The sequence below is a fragment of the Papilio xuthus genome, unplaced genomic scaffold, assembly GCF_000836235.2.
Source record: "Papilio xuthus unplaced genomic scaffold, Pxut_1.1 DF826949.1, whole genome shotgun sequence".
Taxonomy (NCBI): Eukaryota; Metazoa; Arthropoda; class Insecta; order Lepidoptera; family Papilionidae; genus Papilio; species Papilio xuthus.
In genome coordinates, this window is record NW_013531700.1 from 1001889 (window position 1) to 1017021 (window position 15133).

At 34.9% G+C, this 15133-nt stretch overlaps 2 protein-coding genes across 2 annotated transcripts; one reads left to right on the forward strand and one right to left on the reverse strand.

Annotated features, from left to right (window-relative positions):
* Positions 1 to 236: 236 nt before the first annotated feature.
* On the forward strand, positions 237 to 8062 carry LOC106120847 (uncharacterized). The gene is made up of 8 exons (XM_013316311.1): positions 237 to 256; positions 2848 to 2930; positions 3123 to 3268; positions 3748 to 3913; positions 5561 to 5685; positions 6820 to 6957; positions 7325 to 7499; positions 7722 to 8062. Exons 2-8 carry the CDS (start codon positions 2859 to 2861, stop codon positions 7893 to 7895), a joined length of 996 nt encoding a protein of 331 aa, XP_013171765.1. The 5' UTR covers positions 237 to 256; positions 2848 to 2858; the 3' UTR covers positions 7896 to 8062.
* Positions 8063 to 8306: 244 nt separating this feature from the next.
* Positions 8307 to 14659, reverse strand: LOC106120827 (RNA-binding protein 28). Its single transcript, XM_013316279.1, has 11 exons — positions 14222 to 14659; positions 14006 to 14119; positions 13423 to 13689; positions 13067 to 13234; positions 12520 to 12694; positions 11741 to 11918; positions 11182 to 11344; positions 10359 to 10464; positions 9725 to 9889; positions 9003 to 9102; positions 8307 to 8833 (listed from the first exon to the last, which is right to left on the reverse strand). Exons 1-11 carry the CDS (start codon positions 14484 to 14486, stop codon positions 8351 to 8353), a joined length of 2184 nt encoding a protein of 727 aa, XP_013171733.1. The 5' UTR covers positions 14487 to 14659; the 3' UTR covers positions 8307 to 8350.
* Between the last annotated feature and the right edge of the window lie 474 nt (positions 14660 to 15133).

Here is a 15133-nt window from a genome sequence, read left to right on the forward strand (position 1 = left end):
ATTATATGGGAAACATAAGGCCAAGTCGATACCGAATTTGAAAAAAATATTCAAGGTCAAAAATCATATAGTTAAAATTTTAGAAATGGTGGCTCGTTAAAAACAGTACGTAAAGGTTTTTTTATAGATAATTTTATAATCGGCAACTCGGTCGAAGGTAATTTTTGATAAAACTTATCATTTCGTCGTAAAACCCAATGTTGACCCTTGACCTTCATTACTTTTTTCAAAATACGAGGTCGATGGAAACTTCGGGGTAAATATATTCCTAAAGGTGTTTCGAATTTTCCTACCAAATAAATCGTTGTAGCTTTAATATTCAATTTGAGCGGGTTGTTTGGCTAAGCTAAAAAAGTTAAATAGAAAAAAGAAGTATCATGGTCGAATAATTGAGTTGAAAATTCGTCATCTCTACCTAACCTTTAAATTATATGCTAAAATGTTAATTACAGTTATTGGTATTGGCTAGACACTCACCTTTGTGACTCACTATCAAAAGCATGTATGATAAAAATAATAAATTGCACGACTCGATACAATGCTTTTGCTTGTTTACGAAAAAAACACATTTGACAGATAACGGGAATATGGCGGGAACACGCGTGTTGTTCGTGTTCGCGCTAAAAATGGCAAAATGAATTCAGTACGTTTCGCGACGCCATCGATGGAGGCGTATTTATTCATGTTTTTATAATCTGTAATTGCAACCAGTGAGACTTATGTTTACATTTTGTATTTTGATTCATTTGTTTTATTCGAAGAATAACAGTTACTAAAGGAACTACGAGGTTTTTTTATTCTTATTAAAGAATTTTATGAAAGCGTGATACTAAATAACGGTGAGTTTCATTGCATAATAACAAGAATATTGCGTACGTTTTAATATGCTTTTAATTATTTTTATGATCCTAGCATCCTTTTTATACTAACTACTAGCGTTTAATGCCTAAAAATACTGAACTTGGAAATAAATAATACTTTTGGCTGATATTTTGCAGTCGCAAGAAATATTAAAGTAGACATAATAAAATCACGCAACTTTCCCAACAGGTATTTTGCAACTACGACACCAATTTTATATCTATTAAAATGTTTAGGTCGACTTTAACTTGAAATTAAGGACGAAGGCTTAGTTATTATTAAAATTAATTACCTTTCAGAACTGCACTAACCGGTTGTACTTTGATGAAAAAAAAAACGATAAAACTGATTTATAACAAAGGAACGATTATCAAGTAAATAAATCTATATGTATGGAAATAGTAAATTAGAGTTTCTTTCCGTAATAAAAAGTCTAGAAATTAATGAGTTTTTTTAATCTTTTATGTAAAAATTAATTAACAGTATAAGAAAAAAAAATTGTTACCAACATCATTATCAATAAAACATATACAACAACTAGACGACTAATATAAGTAGAGGTAACAAACAAAAAATATGAACAACACTTCTCTCAAATTTCCTTTGACGACTAAGGGTGCGTTCAAACTGCAAACGGAAAGCAGATTTTTTGTCGTAAATAATGAGATTGGTACAATATTTTATTTTATTTTACACTTTTTTTATATTAAACGTAAAAAGTAGTTATAATTAAAATTAAACCTTCTCCCAATCGTATAAAATAATATTCGCGATTGAATTGCTCTGTTCTGCACCCTGGTTCATGTAAACGGCCCCTACAATGCAATTAGGACATAATATATCATAGCAACATAAATTACGTGTTAAGTAGCTCTTATGGTTATAGTGTGCTTTACTTACTGACCTTAAGTGGTAATCGAATTTAATTCTTTGTCTACCCACACTGTGCCTGAAGTAACAGGGCAGGAAGATGAAGAGTTACTTAAGAACTTGGTAGCACATAAGCCATACCTCGTTCATCAAATAAACCGACATCGTAATTGACATCTCATTACTTCCAGACATTAAAATGCAATTTGGGTCACATAGAGCGGTAATTACCAAATGTCAAAGTTTAAGGTCTACAATATTCGCTACATGAATAATACAATGTTTACGCGAAAGAATGCACGCAAAAAAGGTTTTATATAACGAGAAATCGAATTGATCTTTTGTAGGTCACTAAAGAACGTACGGACTATTTCAAGCTAGTTAGGGTAAGACAACATTTTCAAGCGGCGACTGCTGAGATCCGTGTATGGCAATCGTCAATTGCTGACCACCCTACGCCAGAGTGCTTGGAACGATCGTTACTGTTTGAAATAGCCCGTGTGTGGCAGCGTTTATTTACTTGTTCTTAATAAATGCCAGTTTAATTTGACTTAAGTTGTAAAATAAAGACTACAGAGTTCAGTAACTATAAATAAATTATTGAACAAAATACTATAAAATATATAAAATTCTCGTGTCACAATGTTAGTTACCATACTACTCCGAAACGGCTTAAACGATTTTTCATGAAATTTTATACAAAATTCAGCAGGTCTGTGGCTACTTTCTATATTTAATCCCGCGCGGACGGAGTCACGGGCGACAGCTAGTATGCTATATAATAAATAATAAATGAATTAAATTTATTTAAATATCTTTAAGGAAAATTGCAAAATAATATAAAAATTTAAAATATAGTTATTTCAAGCGGGTATAGATATCATCGCACAGTAATGAGTAGTACTTCTGCAAAATATATTAAAAATACATTTGATATCTTTTGTTCACTTAATACTAGCTGTCGCCCGCGATTCCGTCCGCGCGATATTAAAAAAAACAAATTAGCCTATGTTCTAGATTATTTTCTACATGTATACCAAATTTTAGCGAAATTCCTTTTACATTAATAATATTAGTAGGATATTACATTTAAAAAAAATATTTTTCATTCCACAGGACTTCCAAAAATGGGAGAAATAGCGAGAATTTTTACATTCGCTGTTTGCCAGGGGAGATCAAGCCACAGTTTAAAAAAGCAGGTAAATTAAAACATTCACCATAACAAACAAAATACACCAAAAATTAAAAACTATACATTTGACAGGCTAGTGATCCCGTAGTTACTTAGTTACGCGTTAGAAATATTTTGAAGATTTTATTCCGTGCAGCTGTACTCCTCAAATCCTATGTCTCTATGAACTTTGAAATTGCATATTTTTCATATCATCTAGTTATCAACGTGTTTGAAGCGACCTCTAGTGTGCACTTCTCCACTGGTTAGCTGCGATCGAAATGCGCACACGCAGGACATCACCAGGAACATCAAACATATCAGCAACGACAAGATCAAACTCTCTGTAGACCCTCAAACTATGAAGTGAGTACAAACTAGTTGTAGCACGCGACTCCGTCCGCGCGGAATTAAAAAAAACTTAATTAGTCGCCTATGTGTTGTTCCAGACTATGTGTATCTATGTCAAATTTCAGCGGTGTCCATACAGCCGTTCTGGAGATACCATCAAAGGAACTTTCGCATTTATAACATTAGTAAGATTAACCGTGAGTTTCCAAGACCTAAATCTCCGTATGAAACATTATATCGTCATCTTTGACAAAACAGAGATAACAATATGTTTTAAATTTTGGTCTCAGAAACCCACGGTAAGCAACGCATGAGCAAATACAAATGTCTATGAGCTACGGCCACTTCGCTATCTGATTCGCTTGATTCATTTGTAGTGAAAATTCTTCACTTATTTTTGCATTGTAACGAGAGGACTAACATTGTAAACAAAAATAATGTTGAAACAATTCTAATCTCTATACGAATCTTACAACTTACCCTTTTCTCTATAGATGTGCTGAACCAATAAACAAACCCATGTGTATAATGCTTAGCTGGTTACTATCCAAACCAAAGCACGTGATGAAGTACGCGGAGCTTTACTTAGAACAGGGCTATGACGTCATCTCCGTGTCCTGCACACCATGGCAACTCATGAGACCCATGAACGGAGTAAAGGTTAGAAAAAAAACTATAATAGAGATGTTATTTTAACAGTGTTTATCTTACAGGCGGTTCTTTGTTTGATAACGGATCAAGGACTTACCGTGGTTTTCCAAGACCATAATCCCCGTTTAAAACATACTGTTATTTCTGTTTTGTCAAAGATAATGATGGGGATAACGATATGTTTTGTACAGAGCTTTCTTTTTTTTATATAATATCATAAGGTGGCAAACGAGCGAGCGGCCATCTGAAATCGCTCATTTACACTTCCCATCCTTTCCTTATAAAAAAGAGGTTGGGAAGGGAAAGAGGACTAAATTAGGCCTCCGGGACGCACACTCATCAGACGAAACGCGGAATTGCTTCCACTTCACGCCTGTCTTCTGTGTGGTCGTGGTATTTCACCGGACGAGCCGGGCCGATTCGTGCGAAGATGTTAAAGCGGGCTCTACCATTGTTACAGTGGTAGAGCCCGCTTTCTGTCAGAATCCTACGGTTAGGGCCTTATCATAAAAAAAACTAAGCTTAAACATATATTAACCTTTTTATACCGTGACTATAACGCGTTTTTTTTCACAAATTATGGCTATTTAAAACATTATTATGCGCAGCATTACGAAATTTCTTGACCAATAAATAATGAAATACTATTACCGGAAGTAATATGGTGATACATATTTATAATAAACCCTTTGACGTCCATAATATCCATCACCGGCGTTCAAAGGGTTAAAACACGTGTTTAACTATATTTTTTGAGGTTAACGGACATGTGCGGAGGGATGATGATGAATGTGGATGGCTACAAAGGTAGATGAAGACCAAAAAAAGTATGGGATGACTGTGTGAAAGAAGATATGCGTAGGAGGGGGTTAGATTCGGATATGAAGGCTGATAGAGATGTATGGAGGAGTAGTACATATTGTGCCGACCCTCAATAGGGATAAGGGCAGGTTGATGATGAATACAGTTATATTTTTAACATTTGTAAAATGGAATCATTAATGATTGTTTAATTACGTTAATTATTTTCATTAGTTATCATTATTTTCATAAATATAATATAAAATATTTTGCAGCCTTTGAAATGTATAGCTCAAAGTCCTTTTCAAACGTATAAACAATTTTTTGTTTGCCATCTACATAAATAAATCTTAATATAAGTTTACTTAGTGACTAAATAGTGAGCTAATCAAAATTTTAAATTACCATCGAAACAATAAACTTGAAGTCAAATACAATTAAGCAGATATACCTAATTTGAAGGATATAATATATAATTTTGAATTTTAAATTTCCAAAGCAATCGAGTCATTACCCTTTGAGAATAATAATGTCATTAGGTATCGTCTGCGACATAGTCCGCGCTGAGTCAAACTTAATTAGTAGCCTATATGTTCTTCCAGACTATGTTCTACATCTATGCCAAATTTCACCAAGACCCATAGAGCTGGTCCTGAGATATCTTTAAACAAACATCCATCTAAACTTTCGCATTTATTATAGTAAGAAGTAAGCTTTGAGTCAAATAAAAAACTTTGTTATTAAATTAAAAAAAAAGATGGTACTCGTCAGCTTTTTTAATGGCTTTTTACCTTACTCTTGAAAGGATTGAGGGCTTCTGACTGATACTGACGCCGCGACGTTTATTTTCCATAGGTAGTAGCGCGGGACCTAATCAAGTTTATGTATCACAACGGTGACAAGTTCGTGGTGCATGGCTTCTCTGTGGGAGGCTACGTGTGGTCAGAAGGTCTCGTCTATGCTGTTAACGATAAGAAATTGTAAGTATTGTTTTTGACGTACAATTATTTTTCCTAGCAGGTGTTGGATTAAGTGTTTCCCAGTGACTGGGGGGAGATTTCTATGGCGCCCATATTTACCATGCCTTTATGAGGGGGGAGGAAATAGGGTAATGTGTGACTGTAATTTGCAGGCCTTGAGAGTTACTTTCTGTCGAGCTCTTGGTGGAACTGGTTTCAAACAATCGCAGCAAGATGTATATTATATTAAGACTTATAGGTGTTTTGTGCCGAGCGTTTCATTTACTGATCTTGGGTTTCTGAGACCAAAATCTCTCTATAAAACATATCGTCATCCCTATCATTATCTTTGACAAAACTGAAATAACAATATATATTAAAGGGGGATTTTGGTCACTAAGATTAAACGTCCAAAGATTAGTTATCTCAGAGGGGTCATGAAATGACAAATTTTGATTTGATTTTGATCCCCACGGTAAAGTTTATCTCTTGCTGTTTTTCTTTTATTAAAATACCCACCTGTTTGTTGGGGCAAAGAGCAATACGACGTTAAAGGAACACAATTAACACCTACTTTTTGTTCGTATTGTTTGAATATATCAATTGCGTAAACGTCTAACATGTGAAGATGACGTCATTCACCTTGAATTATAACACAAGACTACTATATAAATGAATAGTAAACAAAAACTTTACCAAAAATAGGTTTATTTTGAAATCTCGTATAAGTGTAAAAGGTTACATGAAGTAAAGTCAAGCTGTCCTATTTATATCGTATAAATAAACGTACAAAGTATGAGTCACAGATAACAGTGGTAAAGCCCGCATATGTTTCAATGGGCCCGATCGACCAGTGCAATATCACGACCACACATAAGACAGACGCATGCTGGACGCCTAATTTTACCTCTCTTTCCCTTCCCACCCTTTTCTTATAAAGAAGGTATTAGAAAGCAATATGAATTTGGCAGAGGAGAGGACGCATAGAAGGAGAAAATATCCTTTTTCTGTGCATCCCTCCTGTGTCGAATAAAGGTAGGATACACATGTTCAAATGTGTATGGTCAACCGGCACTTGCTTGTTTGCAATAATTTGTTACAAAGCAATTTGGCCTTGTTTTTTTAGCTGATTATTTACTCGTTTTTGATGGTTAGATACCAGCCGGTGCTGGACCGTGTGGAGGCGCAGGTGTGGGACTCAGTGGCGGACCTGACTGCCGTCACTGTTGGGGTACCGTACGCGCTCTTCCCCAACAATAAGTTCCTGCGTAGTACTTTGCATTCCACTTTAGAGTAAATACACTTTTACTTCATTGTAGTTATAAAAGGCACTTATTGTTGCAATAAAATTTTACCTTGTAACTATCTATCAACCTTTTCAAATGTAAAAACTGTCGATAGATATCTTTGTTAAGTTCTAATTTTTATCATTACAGTCATTTCACTAAATATTGCCCACGACTCCGTTCGAACGGAATTAAAAAAAAGTGTTTGGTAGCCCAAGAGTTCTTCCAGACTTTATCGAAATCTGATAAGCTGTTCTGGAGATGGCTTGTTACAAACATCCATCTATCCATCCATCTTAACTTTCGCTTTTATAATATTAGTAAGATTTTAATCATCCATTCTATGTTTTACAGATAACATTTTACATCCACAGATTATACTTGAAAGTATTCAGTTCAGTGACAGCTCAGTACAAGCTTGCATCTGACACGTATTATTCCACACCTTGCCGCGCACCCGGTCTCTTCCTGCTGTCCAGTAGCGACCCTGTCGGCGCAGAAACAAACATCCAAAACGCTCATGATACATGGCTGCAGATGGGAATCAAGGTAAACTCTAATTATGACATTATATGACGTAAATCTGACAATACGTGACGAAATTCTGACAGTTCATGATTTCGTTTTGCTAATATTTGCCACCTTTACTGACTTTCTGGTTACATCTGACTAAAATCTAGCAATAGAAAAATTAGTAATTTCTTTTAATACATACTATAAGATGTCTTCAAAATTAGATTTTTTTTAGTACTATTGTTTATATCTATACAGTGCACCTGGAAGTGCTGGAAGAACTCTCCTCACGTGCTGCACTACATGCACCATCCAGAAGAGTACCGCGACCTGCTGCTAGCTCACCTGCGCGAACATACAACAGTACTCCGCGAGAGAGCCTCTGAGAGACACCATGACAGTATCCATGAAAAGAAACGAGCTACCGCCTAACTACTCTGTGATAATTTACTTCGTATTTTTATTATTTAACTTCGACTTAAATTCGGATTTTTACTAAATAAAATCTAATTTTAAAGAAATTCAGACCAATCCTTACGTAACTTTAATTTAGGTTAAGGTTTGTGGTTATGAAAAACTTATAAAAACATATTTAGTATTAATAGGTTTCGGTTTGTTTTTTTTTGTAAATAAGAAATAAAATTATATTTGGATATATCAAAATAACTTTTATTTAATATCCTCGAGCGTAACATGTATTATATTTTTGAATTTTAGGAAATTCAAATTAAATAAATACGAATACCGATATTGCCGAAATATTGGTCGAGACCAAGACAGTAAAATGAACATACTTTCGATCAAAAAGTTCTTTAGATAAATAGAAATAAGTAATAAAACGCGTATAATTCAAATTATTTATTTTACAATCATATACATTAAAAAAGCTACACATTCTTATATTTCTTCCTCTTGCTTGCCGTTTTATTTTTATTGACTTTTTGTTTTGGCAACTTTATTCTTTCGCGGGCCGCCATTTTGAGTCGCCATGTTCGTTGATTCTTTTTCTTCTCATCTTTGACAGTTTGTCTATGGATCTCCTGCTGAGCTCGTAGTTTATGGTTATTCCTCATTTTATGCTGACTTCCTTCTTTAGCTGTTAATCCTGTATATTCACCTACATCTGCTGTTTTTGGCATCATCACGAATTTACCTGCGCCATTTTGATCTTTGAATTTCTTACCGAATTTACCTTTTCTCATGTAACTCTCGTCTGGTGCGGTTTGCATCTTTCTCTTTCTATTCTTACCGCGTTCTTCTGAGTCTGTCTCTTTCTTAGCCAATGGATTATTTGCTATAGATTTTTCTAATCTCTTCTTTCTTGCATTTAATGCTGTACGATCTTCGATGGAAAATGACACTATAGGTCGCTATAAAAAATAATCGTATTAAAATATACTCGCAAAATATTGAAAAAAAAACAACTGCTTTCTTTATATTAATATTTTAAAATTTTCCACAGACAATTATTATTTTTTAATTATGTAATGCTTCAGATATAAAATAGGTAATTTATTCATAGCTAGATTCTCTACTTACATTATTCCTGTCTATAACATCTGGGTTGTTGTTTAGTTTCCGCAGACATGTGAGGGCGTCCTCGTGCCGCGTGAACATTACAAAACCGTAGCCTTTAGACCTGGAACAAATTTCTTCTATTTAAATAGCTGTATAAGTTAAAGATAGAAATTTTTTTTTATATCATAAGGTGACAAACGAGCGAGCGGCCACCTGAAATCACTGAAATAGCGAAGTGACCGTTGCCCATAGACATACGCGATTGTGCGGCGCGGGCGAGCCGGGACAATTCGTGCGAAGATGTTAAAGCGGGCTCAACCACTGTTAAAACATAATAGAACGTCGGTAGTTCAAGAGTTAAACATTTGTCTTGTAATCTGCTGGTCCTGGGTTCGAATTCTGCCATTTACCAATGTATATTACGATTTACATATGTACATTTATCCGACGTTCTTACGGTGAAGGAAAATATTGATGCTGCAAATCTGCGAAGAAATTCAAAGATATATGAAGTCAACCCGCACTGGGCTATGGTTGACTATGGCCTAGTCTTACTTAGGGTATGCTCCGAGCTCCTCATTGAGGAAGTATAGTGAACTGATGATGATAAGTTATAGGTATACTCTTCCTAGAGTCGTGCTTATGATCCCAGGACCTTTACAGTCTCATATACCTCATTTTTCCCATGAAAAGGCACCTTTTAATTCCCCCACCCTTAGTACAAAAGATATTAGGTAACTTACGGATGTTTCCCGGAGCGGTCTACAGGAGCCCTGAGGTCCCTCATGATGCGTGCTTCACCTATGACAGCATGTTTGCCCGCAGCGCGCACGCACTCGCGTCGCAAGCGCCCGTCATCCCACTGCGCCGGTAAGTTTGCTACTACTAGACGGTAGCGAGATACGAATCTGTACATAAAAATAAAAAAAATGTAAAAATAAACATCCAACTTTCAGATTTTTTTAGTTAGAATGCTTTGACGTGAATGGCGCGCTTTTATTACAAAGTCAAGTGTCAGAACAATTAGTGAGGGGACATAAACGTCGACATTTTAGTAAGGCTAGTGTTGCCAGTACACCGACAATGTCGGATTTTCTTCCTAACAAAAGATAGATTGTAAATATTTATTACACGGGTATAATATTGAATTCCCTAAGAAGTGTTTTTTTAATTTAACCTTATTTCTTATTAATATAAATGTAAAAGTTTTGATATACGACTCAAGGGAATTCAATGATTTTTTTTTTATATGTAGAACACTCTTCGGAGCAAAAGTTACTGCATACTAATTAAAAAAAATATCTGCAATTATTTAACTATGAGATATATCGAGTATAACTAGATTAATTGTAAAAATGATCTGTTTGACATAATTACCTGTTCAAGTTCTTCAACATTTGAGTTTTACTGCGTTCAAGTGCGAGTCTCTTAGCCATGTCGGAGGCTGACACACCCACAGCAGCACGAGTGCCCGCGACCACCACTACAATCACACATCATATTAAGGGTCAGTAGAGACTGATAGGAGTGAAAGAGAGACATATTTGGAGTAACCAGACAACCTCAGGCATCAGTGGCTCAGGGTTATGCACTTGTAATCTGCAGGTCTTGGGTTCGAATCCCGCCGTGTACCAATGTGTTTTTCCATTTACATATTTAAAATTATCTGACGTTTTTACGGTGAAAGAAATCATCGTGCTGTACATATCTGTGAAGAAATTCAAAGATATGTGTGAAGTCAACTCGCACTGGGCTATGGTTGACTATGACCTTTTTTTTTAAAAGGGGAATGCGTTACGCATACCGGGTGCCTCGGGGAAAGCCACTCCGGTTATGTGGGACTCTCTCCATATCCCTAAAGGGACATGGAGCCTACCCACTAAACCCCCTCTTGTTCCCTCTACTCACTGTTTACGGGGGTGTGGACACATGTAAATACTCTTCACACACATGGTTGCTTATGACCTAGTCACCTCTGACGTACTGTAGGCTCGGAAACCTTCACGGAGACCACTTACTCGTTTGCCACCTTATAATATACAAAACGCTCACATCTTTGAGTTTAAGAATTTAAATGTAAAAAATATCGTTACATCAGCTTAAGCTGGTCTTTGGATTGTGCTTAAATACTCTGTATTTTAGAAAACTTATACGAATTTTCCCAAAAACTAAAAATAATAATTGATTTTTAACCAAATACCTCCTTCTTTAACTAGATAGAGGTTTCTGTTGTCTTTAGGCTGCTTTTTACTGCCCTTCTGAAGATTCTCTCTCTTGAGCGCCGGCTTCACCTGGACAACCTGACCCTCAAGGCGAAGCTGCTCCGTCGGCAGAGATAGGAACTTCTCTGCGTCAGCTTGATTCTAGTAAATTGAGTTAGAGAAAGTCAGAAAACGAAATCTATGTACTTGATTGAGTTGGCACATAGAGTATAAGAGTATTGTTATTGGTGACGTGCCAACTCAATTGCTAAATACTATACAACTTTTATATTATAGAATTAATAAAAAATTATCATTGTTTTATTATTATCGAGTTTCTTAAAAATGTCAAGAATCGATTATCAATTCAAAGCAACTTTAAATTAATATAAAAAAAATGGTCTTGACGGATGGACGGACGGACAACAAATAGATCCTATAAGGGTTCCGTGTTTTTCCTATGAGGTACGGAACCATAAAAAATGAAAGTTGTAGTCAAATTACACTCTTATTTTAAATTTTCATAATATTTTTAGTGACAACACAACTGATACTTACAACAAATTTAACAAATCCAGATCCTTTTGAATGTTCAGTCAACTTATCAACACAGATGAGTGCGTACTTCACAGGTCCAGTCTGTTCAGCAAACTGTCTCAGCTGATCATCGTCCACACTGAACGGTACATTGCTGACAAACACTGTTAGACCATCTTCAGCATCATTCAGTTGTATACTGAAAATATATTCACATTTAATTATATATTTACCCACAAAGCAAATTATTTGACAACATTTTCAGGTACATCATCATCATCAGCTCACTATACGTCCCGACCGAGGGGCAAGGAGCCTACCCTAAGTTGAGGGTGATTTTTATGCACATAGTATAAATTAAATTTAAGTTTGTTATAACTAGTGGCTATTTATCATTATGTGTTATAATTTAAATAGAATCAGGATTTTAAAACATAATTGTTATAAAATTACTTAGTTCATAGCTAACAAAAGAAAGAAAAAAATATTCTATAACCTAAAAATAACATTAAAATAATAAATAACAATACAGTCAAACCAGAATAAGCGAGAGTCTAAGGGACCATGACATTTTTCTCAATTGCACAGAGTAAGGGATTTTTTTTATAACAGAAGGGGGCAAACGAACAGCGGGAACACCGAGGTGTTCAACGACGCCCATGGACATCAGCAATACCAGAGAAACCGCAGATGCGTTGCCGGCCTTTTAGGTGGTGATAAGCTCGCTTCTTAAAGGACCCTAAGTCGTAGCGGAGATGTAAAGGATTCTCGCATATCCAGATTCCAATGTAATATTGTACCGTTTTTTCTCAGCTACAGCACTGGTCACACTCTTTTCATCATCCATTTCTTCTTCATCATCAATATCCTCGTCATTGCTTTCATTGTCATCATCATCATCCTCTTCATCTTCTTCCTTATCTTCATCAGACTTCTCATCTTCATCACTGTCATCAGAACCATCATCTGATTCACCTAATTAAAAATATACATTAATGCTATGAATCAATTTTCAATTATTAACAACTAAATTATTAAAATCTAAAAACCAACTAGTGTTCAAGCATCAATAGCCTAATGGTTAATGGGATGACGGATCATGTGGTCGGGGCTTCGAATCTGACTATCCTAGCAGAAGCATAGAGATTATGTACTTGGAATGGTTCAAGAAATATTAGTAAATTAGCAAAAATCTGTTAACAAAGTAAAATTCAAAATAAGGCCCAATATACACAAGGCAACATAGATATTTGAAAACTGCCGATTTTAGTCGCTAAGCGACTCACGCGATACAGGGTCATATAGGTTCGTACACAGCAAGCATCAACATTGTGTTCTTGTACTTACTCTTAACCTCCTGTTTCAATTCCTCATTAGATATATTGAGGGGTGTGTCATCTTCCTCACTGTCAGACTCCTCCTTCTTTATCTTCTCCTCCATCTCAATTTGCTGGCTGACCACATGCTGCATATATTTGTCTTTAGCCACCGCCCAATCCACTGAGATTGGTCTGCCTGGAAGATTATAACCAATTAACAAGAGATATTTATAGTGAAAAAAACATATTTAACGGCCATCAGTGCCTCAGTGGTTATGTAAACACTCACGTATATACATCCGGTGGCGACACCGGACGTATATATGTGAATGTTTAGCCATGTTTATATATCAGTTTATACATTTTTTTTTTATTAAAACTTACCCAAAAATGGTTTCATATTTGTATTCAATAATCCTTTCTTTGCCATTGGAACATTTTTAAAATGTACAAAAGCACATCCTACTAACTTCCCGTCAGGTTTTTTGAGCAATTTTACCTCTTGTACTTCTCCATATGGCTCAAAATGTTCTTTAAGAGATTCCTCTGTTGCTTTAAATGAAACATTTCTTACAATAAGACGAGCATTACGGTTGATTCTTTGTATTTTATGTTTCTCCTCTTCTTCTGGCATCAGAATTTCTCTTTTTACTGTAAATATATATTAGAAGGATATTAAATGAGAGTGATTAAAATGTGACATATGTCATAACTTTTGCCTGCAACTGTCCATGCAGAATTAAAAAAAGTATATCAGTGTATGTGTTCTTCCAGACCATGTTCTACATCCATGCCAAATTTCATCAAAATCTGTAAAGGCATTCCGGAGATACCTTCAAACAAACATTCATTCATCTAAACTTATATATTTATAATATTAATAAGATTCAATATGATTTTGTCCATTTCTTGCAGTTAATTAACCTGCTACATTTTAATGTGACATTTTAATTATAAAAATACGAACCTTCTTCAAAATCTTGTGATGGTGTACTGTCTACATTAGATTCCTGTCTCACTTTATGTTCATCTTGAACATATTTATGTTTTGGTACTGCAAAGGATACAGATATTGGTCGACCTACAAGAACACATAAAATATTCATAAGAAACACTAAAAAAATGTATCCAGAGTAACGTATTCTCTAAGGTGTAACTGTGATTATTGTTAAAAAAGACTTACCCATGAAAGGTTTTTTATTTGTAGCCGTTAAAGCTTTATTTGCCATTGGAACATGTGTGAAATGAACAAATCCAGAGCCAACAAGTCTGCCATCAGGTTTTTTTAACAATTTAACCTCCTCTACGGTACCGTACGAAGAAAAATGTTCTCTTAAAGAATCTTCCGTAGCTTTGAAAGAAATGTTTCGCACAATTAAACGTGCGTTCTTATTAACACCATCTTTATATTTAGTGTTATCGGTATCCATCGTATCATCCTGAGGCATTTTATTAAATCTCTTTACAATAATTTAAAAGAAAATAAGAGTACACGTGTGGTAAATCTAATTATTTATCAACACAAAACGACAACGTGGGTTACAAAGTGCTATACTAAAACTAGTAATAATTATTCCTAGCAATTTTTGTTCATTCGTCGTTATAAATGTTCCTAAATGTTAATAAATTCTTAACCTCAAAATGTATTTGTCAAATGTGTGTATAGAAGAAAAACATTGACATGACTTGACTGTTGACATATGTCAAGTTTTATTTTTTAAATACATTTCCGCTGAGGCAAGTTAAACGCGACGCTACCAGGCAAATGAAACTTTTATAATCTGTGCTACAAATTGAACGCAAAACGGAGATCCTCCATCTTGAAAATTGTGTCTATCTCACTCATAAGTTTCTCTATAATTTTTGGGCTGTTTAAAAAAAAGCCATAGTGCATATGAATAAATTGTGATTTAAAAATTTATAATTTCTTTACATTTAAAGTTTGGATTATCTATAAACAAAAATTTAATTAAGTTAATTGAAGTATGTAACACATTTGGTAGATTTATGGCAGTTAAATTTGTGACGGATCATTAATTTTATTTAGGGCACCTTAAATTTGTATTTCAAAAATAAAATATAGCAACTTATTTAT